General features: G+C 39.7%; 1 protein-coding gene across 1 annotated transcript in view; it reads right to left on the reverse strand.

Moving 5' to 3' along the window:
- b3glcta (beta 3-glucosyltransferase a) overlaps positions 1 to 14,823 on the reverse strand; it is a 53,119-nt gene that overhangs the window by 21,710 nt on the left and 16,586 nt on the right. The window contains exons 3-4 of the mRNA XM_070829579.1: positions 13,356 to 13,395; positions 4,639 to 4,748 (exon numbers count right to left, since the gene is read on the reverse strand). Coding sequence (XP_070685680.1) covers positions 4,639 to 4,748; positions 13,356 to 13,395 — 150 coding nt within the window. The remainder of the gene's footprint in view (positions 1 to 4,638; positions 4,749 to 13,355; positions 13,396 to 14,823) is intronic.

Genomic DNA, 14,823 nt, shown 5'->3' on the forward strand with positions numbered 1-14,823 from the left:
TGAAAGAGACGATGTTTCACACTGCGAGGAAAACAAAGCAGCAGAGCGTAAGACCCTGTGGTTCATTACTGCATGGTCCACTCATCATGCAGCAAGTCAGGGGGAACAGTCTCCTCTGAGCCATTCTGTCTAACGGCAGCCTGTTTGATTTAGCCGATGAGTCTGACACTGTTTACACTTATTAAACCCCATTAGTCAGTTGAGGTTTGTTAGCTCTCATCTAATATGAGATTTATCTTAAAGCTAATGGCATAATGACACCCACCATGTTTTATTAAACTGCGCTCTGCTTGACATTCACACCATTGCTGTTCACCATATAAAATGAATAACTTGGAGAAAAATAGGAAAGAAGCGTAGCCTTTAGATAATAATGCAATTTCAAAAACAGAGCTTTTGCTTCAAAGAGCTATTGACATTCTCGTGATAAAGGAGGCATTCAAGAAAAAGAAAAAAGATTCTTTTATGGCAGTAGTGTGCAAGCTGCAGGCTCCTAATCAACAGATAAGAGCTGGTCCTCATGTGGACATGCTTGCGATGAAAAGGATACTGATTGCTTGGTGACTTGGAAGTAGATGGGGTGACGGAAACCTGGCTGTAATGGAGGGACAGGAGGCTGTGCTTTTAACCATAGGGGGTCCTGGCGGGGAGACTAAAGATAGACCAAACGTCTATCAAAACCACTTCAGTGATTTGCCTCAGAAATGACACTGTGATAGTGATTGTCAATTAATATTCAATGAGAACAAAATCTTCAACTGACGAACAGGCTGCCATATTAAAATATTTTCATCACAGAGGCTCCCCTAAATGAATCGATACTAAAAAGGTAACAAGTAATGGTAAAGCATACAAAAACATGGTGAATTTCACTACTGCTGTTAAAGTTTTCCGAGTTTAAACTTGTTCTGTTGTACTTGTGCATCTCTGTGGATGTCAGCATCGGCTCAACGACAAAAATACTGTATAAATGTAATTTGAATTCCTCCCAGAAGGCATAATGTCAGACTGTAGGAACATGGGCTGTGAGCAGCCACATAGAATACACAAGTTCCTGCTTGTGCAAATCTGTGGATATCACAAAAATCCTCCACAGCCACACGAGGATAAAACAGAAATATCTGCTGAGGGTGAGAAAGGCTCAGAGACAGAAATACTGATAGAACATGCGTTTCCCGTCTCAAAGGTACAACGATCAGGTCACGAATCTTCAACTTATCACTGATGTTGGCCTCAAATTTCACATATTTACTGACACCAAGTCAGCCTTAAATCATTTAAGAGGCTTTTGACACAAGTACTGGCCGTTTTCTCCTTTTATTCAAAATTAGAGGGAAAAAAAAGTTCAGTTCAACCAAAACCTGGACCTTCTCTCTCTCTCGAGTAAGGCTAGAAATCAAAGGTTATTTGAGTTCTGTCTGCCCTGTCGTTCTGTATATCTCAAAACTGATTCATTTTCAAGACATTAAAGGGCTTTACGCAAAGCTCTCCGTGGTAATGCACCGCAACAAACTGTACATCAAACATGTTTAAGAGCTACAAACTACGCAAATCTCTTGTATTATTTGGCTTTGATCTTTTTCCTGCAGTATCCCAGGAACACCCTCTAAGACTGTTAAGTAGCAGAATTATAAGCTTGTGTGTGTTGTGCCTTGGAGGTGGGGGTGAAGTGGTGGATGGCTGGTTCATCTTTGGCTTAAGAAGGTGGGGCGGTAGAAAATAAGACACACTGCAGAGTTAAGATTTTATCTTATACTCTAATTTCACTAAAGTAATAACAGTTTTTACTTCTGTTTTATTTTATTTTTCTGCTGCATTTTTATTCTGTGAAATCCAGCACCAGCAGACTGCTGTAACTCAGACACAGTTTTAACAACTGGCTGGCAATTACTTGTCTTCTACTAGTTTCAAAGCTGGCCATTTCATCTCTGCTGTAGTTACAACTGAAAGGACTGAAAACCATTCCTGTGTCCTTTTTAGCAGCATATCTCTAGTGTTAAACAGTTTTAAAATACATTTTCTGTACAGTTGGACCATGGTCTAAGAGACAAGAAACAAGATTTGATGGGTATTCAAGACTCTTAAACATTGCAAGACATTTGTAATGTTTTTCATAAACTTCTGATTTCACTTCACATTGTTTTTTTATCACTCTGTATATTCTGATGCAGATCTACGGGGGATATTACCCCAAAAGTTAAATTAAGACTCAAAATGAGAATAAAATTAAAAAGGTCCTGAATAGAACACAGAAAATCTTAAATGTAATTGCAAAAAGTATGCAACGCAAAGTCTCAAATGTATAAGCTTGAATAGTAATGTGTAATGGAAAAGGAAAATGAAAACTATATAAGAATATATAAGAAAATTAAATATCAATATATGTAATTCTGCTTTTCCATTTTCTCTCCCTTTTGCAAATCGCCCTTTTCCATTTGGCATTTAACAAAAGTTTTAGGTATTTGTACAGGTGGTCACAGACATTATTTAATTTCACTTCTGGTTACATTACTCCTCTATAGAGATTCAAATTTTCAACATCGTCTCTAACATTTTGAGGACTCTGCAGCCTTGGTGTGGGTACAGCATTCGCCCTCTGAGTGCTTTCTGGGTACACCTGTGGCTAAAGGTATTAACACCGATTCTGTGAAGAAGCGCATTTTGAGCATTTGAGTCTGTGTCTGAATCTCTTTGAAAACCTGTCAAACCTGCACTGCTGCCTCTTAGAGAAGTTGCTAATTAAAATTCTCCCTGGACTTAGTTTGTGTAATTGCATGCAACAGATACGAAACACTAGACATCTCTGAGATCGTAAAGACAAACGCAACATGATGTGATATTCATAAAGTCTGTCTCATCCCATAAAATGTCATGCCCATTACTGTAACTTCATCTATTCATGACAAATATTATCTACTGGCACAAATTGATTGCACGATGCATTACAGGAAACACAAGACAAAATTTGACTTTTCAGAGTCAAATCATAATAAAATGAGGAAGTGAGCGGTTGCATAAATTCTTATTTTGTCCTTTGTATTGTGTAAAAGGTGGAGTGCAGGACTTCAGTGTTTTTGTTGACAAATAGGAGACAAAAAAATAAGATGTCCAGCACTTTTCCAAGAGCATGATATTGAAACGATGTGCCACACTAAATTACTTTCAAACCATAATAACAGCGCTAAACAGAGACATAATGACTCACTGGGATTATTTATATATTTTTCTCTCTCAGTCTGGTACAGTCAGTCAATACTTTAGATTAAAGGTATGTGACATCCAGCAGTGGAGGAGACTGAGACAGCAACAACGACAAATGCATGACCACAGAAATATGAACCCAAATAGGAGTTTTAATTGGTCTCTTGATGCAGGGAACACAGCAAGCAGTTGCTTCATCTAACTAAGTGTAATATTGTCATTAGCAATGCTGCATTCACTACTTAACCAAACGGAATATAACTCATGTATTGCACCAAATTTCATCTGGCTCTGAGGACATTTAATGAATGGAAACAACAGGCATTTTGACCTGTAAATGTGCTCTGTGTCTCCCTGTGGATATGCTTACCGAAGAGTTACAAATTACATGCCTTCACTCAGCTGATGGCCCAGGAGGAAATGTAGTTCCACCTCCCCCCAGCCTTTTTTGGAATATCAGAATTATAATCAGGAATTACAACGTTCATTAAGATGAACATATGCCTTTGGATGATCATCACATCTCATTAAACATTTACCGAAAAGAGGCCTGAGGCCAGTTGCATAAAAATAGACCAAGTAACAAAGTCAAATGTAACAAAGTCAGACTTGCTACGGACACTTTTTCCTGTTTTTCTATAAGACTGACTTTGATTGTTTGTCACACAATGCTTCACAGGTGAAATAAGACGCTTTACTGAACAGTTACACTTAGCGGCAGAAGATCAACACACTTTATCTTACACTTTGCTATTTAGTTAAATGAATACATTCAGAGTACCGATTTCAAATGCCGCCACGGATCACGATAGAGTAATCGGTGAGTTTTTCTGTAGCTGTGCCATCGATTGCTTCCGAGCGCCCAGCTCAGCAAACTAAGTCAGAGGGATCACTGGTAAACAATGAAGTGCTTGGAAAAACATCGCAGCAACTAAGAGTGGGAAAAAGGGAAACAGACACTGGCCCATAAGTCTCTTCCTTTTCAGTGGGGTAGTGATATATAAAGAAGAGTGAGTGCTACGGTTTGGTGGCAGCTCAGTCCCGCTACCATGAGCTGGGCTAGAGTTATCGATGAATGCCCCTGCTGACGTGATGCTTTGTGCACCCAAGTGTCCGATACATCATTGCCACACAAGGAGCACCTCTGAAGTCAGTGACAGACAGAAGAACCACAGGTAACATCATTAACTGCCTCAGTGTGTCAGCTAATGAAATACCACATAAAATAACACTTGCATCATTTGTACACCATCAAAAATCAGTGCTGACACCATGTGGCGGTATGTGCAGCTTACTTGTATTCGGATGTGCCTTTTGCTGCAAGGCAAGATTGTTACCAATGCATATTTCTTCAAAAAAGTATCTAAGCTTTCATGTGTGTTTTGATTGCCAAACTGAGGGCACATGTGCATGAGTGAAAGACATCTTGAATCTTACCTCTGTGAGACTGTGTGCCTGCTTCAGCAAGTCTGCTCTCAGTCTTTCTGCCTGCCTCACATGGAAGGAGTTGCTTTGACTCTGGAACACGAAGACTATCTCCCGCAGGTCTGGAGGAACACAAAAAGGACAGAGATGTGCGACTGCTCACATACTGTGAAAAAGGATCATGGCAATCGATGACCTTCTGAGAGCGAGACAAGATAAGAGCCACAGTCGGAATAAATGCGATGGTTTTTGCTAATCTCTATTATTGGCCTGGTGATAAAAACCAGCACATCAAGAGCTTAATTGGCTTGGGGAGAGAGTATGTAAATGTCACATCCCAAGCTGTGTTACTTAATAAAAGATTAGCAGTCAGAAGAGTCTTTTTCTGAGGTAGTGTAACACCCAAAAGGTTGTGCCCAGCTGTCCACTTCTGGCTGAATGACACAGATGCAGTAAACCGCAGTATTGGTACTGCATATTAAGGCCAAGGTTAACAATGAGCCACAAGCTCAATATTGTCAGTTTAAAAACTGCTAGTACAGGCTACTCTAATTCTGACATCATGTGTAGATACCATCTTTGTCATTGGCTCAGCCTGCTGCAATTCCTCTTCATGTGAAATCCATTTGCAGGGTAGTAAAAGTAACACAGCTGTGTGAAGAATGACATTGGCTGCACAAACAAGTCCACATAAACCCTGTGGCTCTCACGACCAGTACAATCAAAACTAGACCAAAGGGCCAAGGGGGAAGGAATAAAAAAAAATATCTGTCATTTTGTCTTTGGCTCTGTACAATTACATTCGACAACCCCTAAATCCTGTAAGCTGTCCCTCACATCAAAATGAAGTCTGCAGCACCTGGCTGGAATGACTGTGACAACAAAAAGGCTTTTCGAGGATTTAGAGCTGAGAGGTGGGAACCAATATTCGGGTGTGAAGTAAGAAGAAAAGCTGAAGAGATGTCAAAGTTTTCCTGCTATGACAGGCAGCTCAGAGACGTCCCAGTAATGAGATGTGCAGGACTTTTTATGGGTATTTTCCTCCTCATTTGAGCTCAGAACAAACATAACAGGCTTTGTGCCAAATAATTCTCACTTGCATGAGACATTTTAATTAGCTATTTAAGTATTTGTACAGAATATAGTCATAAAGAGTATACCTTGTAATAAATTATGATTACCAGGATGAGTTTTACCCATGAAGCTTATCACAATTTGCTGACTAAGGGCATTTTAGCATTTCCAAACATAAATAAGTACCAGCCACTGCTGACAGGTCTATAATCTTCCCATTGGAATAGCTGTGCAAAGGCAGTACAAGGAAAGAGGGGAAGGGCGAGTGCTGACAATGGCAGGATTAGATGGACTGCCTCCACCTCGATTACACTACTTGAACCTATTCCCACTCTTGGTTCAGATATTAGATGTGGGGTCAGGGGTAGACACTATGTCAGAGTACAGTATCTGTGTCAGATCTTTTTAATTAAGTGTTGGTGGGTGTGTCGCCCCTTTGCTCTGCTCATAACAAAGATCCCATTGATCCTGGAGCTCTAGTGAGGGGGGATTTACTTGCTAAATCTCAGCATGTCCATCTCCCTACAGATCTAACCTCCACCGAGAGCCGAGCTTAGAGAGTGAATACCACTAAACCACCTCTAAATGTCCTTCTGCTGAGTTTGCTAAATGAATGACTATGTGTGCGTACGTGTGTGTGCATCTGGTTTCACAGAAAGCAGTACATTTTAAAGCCCCAGATGAGGTACTAGCCTCTTGATACTGCACAGTACAGCAATAATACCAGCTGCATGAGACCAACAGCAAAATCAGATAAGCAGTTTGCCAATCCCTCATTGTGTAGATAATGCGCACCCCATGTCAAAGCAAAGGAGAATGAGGGGTAAAAAAAGAAACTAATTAAGACTGAATTCACTGGCCTCGGCTCCACACTAATGGGTTTCGATTAATCATCAAACAACGGGGAGAAAAGGGGAAAAGGAAAAATCCTGTTATAGTGCCCTTCTTACTTCACCTCCATCATTTCTCTGTCCTTCGTCTTTTAGGTAAAAATCACCTTTGTGCATTCCCTTGACGCTCATAGCAGCCCAAGCCAGATTACAAATGCACAATCAATACTTCTACCTGTATTTAATAGGGCAACGCCTACTGTGCCAAGGATGCTACTACACATTTTGTAGTGGATAGGTGAGCTTACTCAAGGATTCCTCTGGGCTGAAAAAACTACACATTGCTAGCACATTTCAAGTGGTTGCTAAGGTATTGGGGCGGTTTGCTTGGCTTGGGTGTTCGATGTGGTCATTCAGGTGTTGGTAGATGGTTGCTAAGACATTCTGAGTGGTGTTCTGCAAAGTTGGTAAAAAAAAACAACCTTATTTTCTTGATTTTTGTACCAGAATTTTTTGTCAATGGTTTGTACACTTTGCCTAGTTGTTTAAATAAATTCACATGCTGTTAGCATTCAGTAGCTGTAGACTAAGTCTCGTCTCCCTCGCTCTCTTTCCTTTCTCCTGTAAAACATATTTTAACTTCCATTTTTAAAAAGTGCGATATAAATGACACTTTTTACTTAGTTAGGGTGACTCTGGGTGCTTGGCAAAATGTATCTAATGTTTTCTTGGATGGTCCGGTTTCACAATTGTCAGAGGCAATTCTATTAGAGCTTGCAGTAGTAACTCTAGTTATTTAATAGCAGCGTTTCTAGAGGTGAAAGTAAGCAATCAATTCATCTATTTAATAGTGGGGCAAAGATGTGAAGCAGCACCCTCGGGCCAAACAAGTCACAAAGCATTTTGTTTTGGTAGTTAAGTGCAATTATCCATGGATGCTGCTTGGCTGACAATAATATGCCTTGAATGAAAGACACTGAACGTTCCAGGGGAGATGAAGCCAAAGCCCCGGTCACCTCAGAACAGATGATTTTATTTTCCCAGACTGACGGAACTAGAAAGCAAAAGCGAGTCTGGTGTTCGTTCATCACCCCTCACTCATTCAGTATTCCACAGAGGCCACTCCATAGAAAAGAAAAAAAGACGGTATCAGCCTTGAAATATATTGGATGAAATGAGACACAGGAGAATTGTGCCTCCTTCTCTTTTTGATCTGATGCTTTTCCTCAATGCATGGAGCCACTGTTTAAAGGCCATCACCATCTGGTCTACGGTAAACTCTGTGTGAAGTGTTAACTCATTCCCTCGCCTTCTTTGAATACTAGAGGGCAATGGATCAGACTGATTAAAAAATAAAATCAAGGACAATAAACTGAAAAATGTTGGTATTTCTAGTATGCACACAACCAGGAGGGTGAATTTAATATCTGCACTTGAATGTAGATTGTGTGCTCTTGTAGTGGTCTGGCCCTGCGGTGCTGTCACCTCATTGACACAAATCAATAGTGACACTTCCTTAGAGCAGGATGGCAGACGTTGCCAAGTGGCAGAGGAACTCATAGTACACTGACCTCTAGGCACTCCTGCAGCTCTGTCATCTCCATCAGTGTCACTGAGCAGGTGTGCGTAGTCACCAGAGCTGTCACAGGAATGTTTCATTTCAGCCTAGAGAGTCTCCATACCCACATAATCACACATCTGTGGCATGCAAACCGAAATGAATGTGTGGATAAGTTTGGGTGAGCAAGATTTTAAAGCTACTTCTGAAGGAAAAAAGGTGGAACATGAGGATAGAAAGTAGATCAATAGCGCAATTTCAATGACAAATAGGGATAAGATCCTGCAAGTGTGGCCATTAGGCTGTTGTGGGAACAATGAAACTGTCATGACATATCTGGAGCTCTTCATCGCCAGCACATATTCAGAGATGACAGAAGATGTCAATAGATCATTTCCATAGTCAGCAGGCCTGACTCCCCAGCCAGCAGCTGATTGTGCTGGTGTAAAACCTGCTACACTCCAGTGACTCACATCATTGGACTCCCAGAGACAAGATGGCCCAGAATCATCCTTCTCCTACAAATTCCTCTCCATCTCTCTCTTCCTCACGTCTGAAACTGTGCATCAGAGAGACATACTACACCGAAGAGAATTGGGTTGCAGTTTCCTGACCAAACTAACCATGACCGTCACACCAGACAGCACCAGGATTTAATAGCCAATCCACAGACATCCGGTGATATTCAATCTGGAAGCCCAAATTCAATATAGCAAACTTTTTAGGCTGCTGAGAGTTTGATTTAGCCATATAAATATAATTTACCTTCCCTATAGGCAATCATCTAGTGTGGCACAGGCCTATGTGTCATGCATTCAGTGAAACGATTTCCTATCAGCCTTCTTCTCATATTAACACAGACTTTTAATTGCCTCGCACAAGATCAATAGAGAGCATGGTGTATTTAACTTTCAGCTTACTGCTGAAAAGGTCAGTGTCATAAAAATCTCTCAGCAAAACAGAGGAAAACAGCAGACAGGTGGGGGGAGGGGCTGAAAGGAAGGGAAATGAGGAAGCAAACCAATAGAGGGAGATATGGAGATGCGCTGAGAGAGAGAGAGAGAGAGAGAGTGCATATGAAAGAGACATGCACAAGAGGAAAGCCATCAGAGGGAAAAGTCACTCTCCTGTAAAAATTGACTCATTACAATTCTCTCCAAGTAGTAACGCAAAAACACGCATACAAAACAATCACATAGTAGATGCAATGGATAAAGGTTGGAAAAAAAAAAGGGTCTCCAACCTGTGATAATCATACTCATTAGAGGTTCTCTAGAGTTCATGGCTCCATGGACAACTCTGTTGAAGACTAATGAGTGCTGAAGTCAACCCTTAAACCTCACTTAGCATCAATAATTCAGGAAGCTCAGGCAATTAACGCAGAACTTATTCCAGGTTTTGCTTACGGAATCCATTCATTATCTATAATAGTATTTCGAAGATGGATGAGACACCACTTGAAAATAAGTTTGTTTTATCGTCATTTCTGAAAAGCTAATCTGTTTTTTTTTTTGTTTTTTTTTGAAGATGCACGATTTCACACCCCATAAAGTAATATATGCCAGCACTGTCTGGGACATTTTTGAGGATGGATGTGTGATTTTCTTTTCATTTAGCAAATAAAGTTATCAGCCGTGTTCAGGGGAATAAATAAAGAAAAGCAGGTACTAGAGTTGGCGTGCAGCCAGACACTACAGGAAATGTGAGAGAATGCAAGAGAGAAAATGAGGAAAAGTAAATACACACAAAGGGGATGTTAGCTGGTACGCAGGAAGGGTTCAATAAACATCTTGTGAACATTGTACCTTCTTGAAGACACAACGTGTATCCCCCTGGCCTGAGGAAGCTGGCTACAAGCCACTTCATGAATGTACCGTTATACAGCTGCAGATGGGACAGTAGCACTGCTTTCTTGGGCTTAATTACTGTTACAGTGATAACCTTATTTAAATTCTGGCACATCTGCGCTCTCAAGCAATACTGTTCATACTGTTCAAGCAAATTCACCGTAAAAACACCTTTTGGCAATGGGCCTTGTATCTGCTGTCTTTCTTCCACAGATAAAGAACCAAACCTTTAGGTCATTTATTCTTTTTACAACACCAACAGTAAACATCTGATTTTAGTGCTATTCCTTTAAGTAAAAAAACGAAGGTTTACATCTGCATTTGTATTTTTTGCAACAAAGTTCAATGATAAAAAATACAAGCACAGGCCATGGCTTGAACAAACAAAAGAGAGCAGAAGTAAAGTTACCAATTTCTTCCCCACTGTAGCGCCACTAAACCATAGTGTAAAGCACACAACAGTTTTTTTTAGTAAGTAAGGACATCACATTAAGCTTTCTGTGTTAAGCTTTATTTCCACCTACACAAACAACTAACAGCTTACACAAGAAATTCACATGAATTCTCTATGATGTCACTTGGAGAGCACAGAGTATGCAGCATGATTTTAGCCATAAATCACCGTCTCCGCATTAGTGAGGGAAGACACAATCTGTCTAATGAAACCCAGGAAAAAAAAGCTGTACATTTGTGACTTCTACTGTAAGATGATACAATTTCCTTACCAGGTCTCAGTGGGTCAGAGTAAAATCCTTCAGGAACAGGTTGTAATATGAAATCTTGAATTTCATAAAGGAGACACCCAACTGTGATATTTCAGATAAAATCTTTGATATCTGTACCGACTAAAAAAGAAAAAATGGATGTGAAATGTATGTAATAGCTGCCTACATTTAAAAAGGCATAGAGTATACAATCTGCCTGGTATTAAAGTAAGTAATACATTGCAGTGGGCTGGGTGAATAGCGAACATGATTGTAAACTGCCCCAATTAGACATGAAATAAGAGATAGGAACATTACTGCCTCGAATCTACTATTGAGCACAGCAGACAAGACAGGCTCAATCAGGCTGGAACTTTAGACTTTTCTCAGTCCATTTACAGCTACTGTTGTCCAAATGCCTCACCTCAATAAGCTGCTCATGTCTGTGTGTCCTAAACCACAAGCAGGAGGTTAGAACACTGGACATGATCTGAATCTATTGGTTTAATTGAAAAAGTTCTTTACATGCATTATTATTCATTGCCATTATTCCTCCACTGTGACTCTGCACATATAAAACATCATTTTATCTATTTTCTCCTCAGTCTTCCTTCCTCTACGGACTATGAGTCAGAAAATTAACTTAATTGGCTGAACTGATTAGGCTAGAAGCCAAAGGCCTTACACGATTTGTATTACTATGATTTATATTGTATTTTTGTAATGCTGAGGAATATAACGTTGCTTTGATATCCTTTAATATAAACTGATTTAGAGAAGAAAAACAACAAGATGAAGAACAAGGAGGAGAGAGATGCAGTTTTAGTTTGATATTTCTACATTTATAAATGTAATTCAATGGCTGATTGCAGGAGTGCGCTCCTGTTGGCTAACATTTAGGCTGGAAGTGTGAAGCTGCAATGAAAGCCCAAACAATATCTTGGAAACAAATGTGTGAAAAACACATTTGTTGATTGTGCTGTAGGAGCTTATTTTCCGATCAATAAGGATTTGTGGTCCTGGGAACTGATGAAGAATATTTTCATCTGTGACTGTTTTTTTGCACTCATATTTTAACAATACAGTTATGTATCTCGCTATTGCTTCTGGTTTAAATGATTTCTTCTCCTTAGGTAGGGTGAAGTTCTCCACGGTTTCAGATATCTGTGTTGCTGAGATGTGCCATGTTGCATATTTAAGAAAAAATAAAAACACTACATGTAGCACAACGTGGCCAAATCACACTGCTTCTTTGCTTTCAAGATTTGTAATAATGGAGACCTGTGAGGACATGTGAACAGACTGTGTATAATGACTCATAATATTCAGGCTTGAATTCTGGATTTGGCATCCTGTGCTCGCAACAATGTTGAAGTTATCACTTCCAATTCTGTTTAAAAGGTCACCATCTTCTTTAAATAAAAAAGCCTGTTATACCTTTTGATGTTCACTATATTGTTAAAACAATAGAAAGTCCTACTTTCCTTTATTCATCTTTTGAATTCCTGCCCACAAACAATACTCTCTGCAGGCGAGCGTAGCTTTTCTGGTGTGACAAAGGGAATTACTGTGGCAGTGCCAGATAGTGAAGCTCCATTTTTCAGATAGCTGTCTGTTTGTATTTCCTCTCTGTGCTGAGGTGCCAAATGAGAGTATTATGAAGTTGCTTTTGTGTGCTTTTGCGTCTGTGGTGACCCAGTTGAGTGAACAACAGGCAGAGGTCCAGAGAACTGGCTCCAAACTCCTCTGTAGGCTCCCGAAAATCACTTTCAGATGGTGATTGTATGAGCCCCCTGAAGCATGAAAGGCATGCATGAGATCTTTTTATTTGCTCTACTTGTGAAATTCCTGGTTGCTGTCAAATCGATAAAGAGATGGGGACTACATTTATGAAAAAATCCGTGGAACTCTTAAGATTAAATTTTCAAGGCAGGCATCAGACAAAAGCCTTTTTACCATTTTCACTTAATAGCATTTTCTATTTAAATTTCACACTGTCCAACATCTTTCATTTTACTATCCACGACTATATCAAGTGATAATGTATTCTATCCTTTGAACATACAGTTCTCTTAAAGCTGAAATGACTCCGTAATAGTTCGTGCCTTTGAATGTCATCCAGCTGATGCACAATGATCCAAATATCTACTGACAAAGTAGTATAATTGATACAAAAATGAACACATATAAAAGTCATTAATAACACCTTACATTACACTTTACATTAGAATTATGATTAAATACTGTAAAAAAGTAATATAATTATGGGGTCAAAGCTAAAATCCATCTGACAATCAAAGCAGATATTATGTTCCGTCACATCATTTTGCCATTAAAGAGCATTTACTTTTGTCCAGAAGTGAAATTTAACCTGTTGTGGTTAAGTTGACAACATACAGGATAAAAAGATGTGGTCAGTTATTACCTCTTTCAGGTGTGTGCACAAAGCAAGTCAATACATCATATTTTATATTCATTTTCTAGAAAGTTAATGTGGCGCATGTAGGTCAGCTCCTTTTTGATGACATGGCTATTACAGCTATAGCTAAAGGGACACAAAAGCTATGCCTACTGGTCTCCTATCCTACCTAGTTAGAAAAGTTAGAAAAACAGTAAAGTGTAAATTATTTCAGGGTTCCCCCTTAAATGCAAATTTCTTTTAGTTGTCTTACTTCCCTATATTTGGTGCTACGGTCATTAGAAAAACGAGACTTACCCAGTTGATTGTTGTGGATGACATGCATATCATCTTGGCTCTGAAAAGACAGAGAAACTTTTTAATAACACAAGAACAAAGATGATGCTCAAACCATGTCTTTGAATAATGACCTATATACAACCACTATTTTGTTTTAACAAAAGATGTAGAATAATGGCTTGTGTAAAGATGCTTAGTTTCGGCTAAATACTCGATTTCCTCTGCCTAATCACTAATTAAGACTTAGTGATACTAAATATAGAAAGCCCTATGGGTTATTTGGAGAAATAATGGGTGATATCCCACGTCATTAGTCCTTCCTAATTGTGTGGGTTTTGTGCCTGCAGCATTTAAGCTCTGCGCAGTCGGTTCAATTAAGGCGTTCAACACAGTTCCACCTCCTGAGCTGTCAGTGCACATGGCAGACCGTGGAGGGATGAGTAAATCAATCAAAAGCTGAGCAAACTTTGAAGAGCTGTCTTTTACTTCCATCTTTCACAGGAAATCTCCCAGTCTTGGGAGAAGGCAAGAACGTGCGAATTCTGGCTGTTTCCAGAGCTCTAGAGTGGCAGAGTATTAATAGATAATGACAAGCTGAGGCCTGTTTTGATTTATGGCTTCCTCTAGACTAACAATCATTTTACTGGCAAGCTGTTGCAGCCTTCAGAGAGCTTAACTAAGTCATAAATTCACTCTCAGCAGGTGTGGTGCAGCGGTTACAGGAAATCACAGTAGTTTGGTGGCAGTTGTGTGAACCAGCCCATACGCAACCCACTGTCTCAGCACATTTAGAGTGCCACCAATTTTAACAATGCTGAACATACTATTAATTTAGTCAATTTCCTGCCTAAGAACGGTTTCTTGCAACTGCCATGACAACACCATTTATGTTTTATAGGACAGGTTTCCTGCACTTCCTGTCTTCCCTGTTAGATTCATCAAATCCTGACTTGAGAGCTTTGGCGAGCATTGAGCAGGCACATTTTTAGATGTAGAAATAACAGCAGAAAGAAAAGAGATGCACAATGATGATTTGCGCATATGTGAGGCTCTCTGTATCTTTATTTCTTCAGGTGATCAGTTTATGAGGCAAATGTATGCGCAGGCAGACAGGATCATATCAGGGTGATTTAATTCAGTGGGTACAAGACATCAGCTTAATTGGACTCCGTAGCATTAGTCATGCCCAAAAGGTTTCTGTCTCATCTTATCACACACCAGCCCTCTGACATCATTTCCTTAGCTGAAGACAGAACGCACCTCAAGGAAGAAATGCATCTCATAAGTTGGGAGAATCTGACTCGTTATCAGATAATTACTCTCAAATCTTTTCATCTTGAGATCCTATATGGTACAACAACAGGTTAATATAGAGGGAGAACTATTCAAAAAAGAGGAGGCAAATAATCATAAAACATATTAAGAACTGCACGAGCTTGAATGGATGACAGCCAGTAGTTGTGACAAGAGAGTGGCAGGTGCAAAG

The sequence above is a fragment of the Pempheris klunzingeri genome, chromosome 4 (assembly GCF_042242105.1).
Source record: "Pempheris klunzingeri isolate RE-2024b chromosome 4, fPemKlu1.hap1, whole genome shotgun sequence".
NCBI classification, from domain to species: domain Eukaryota; kingdom Metazoa; phylum Chordata; class Actinopteri; order Acropomatiformes; family Pempheridae; genus Pempheris; species Pempheris klunzingeri.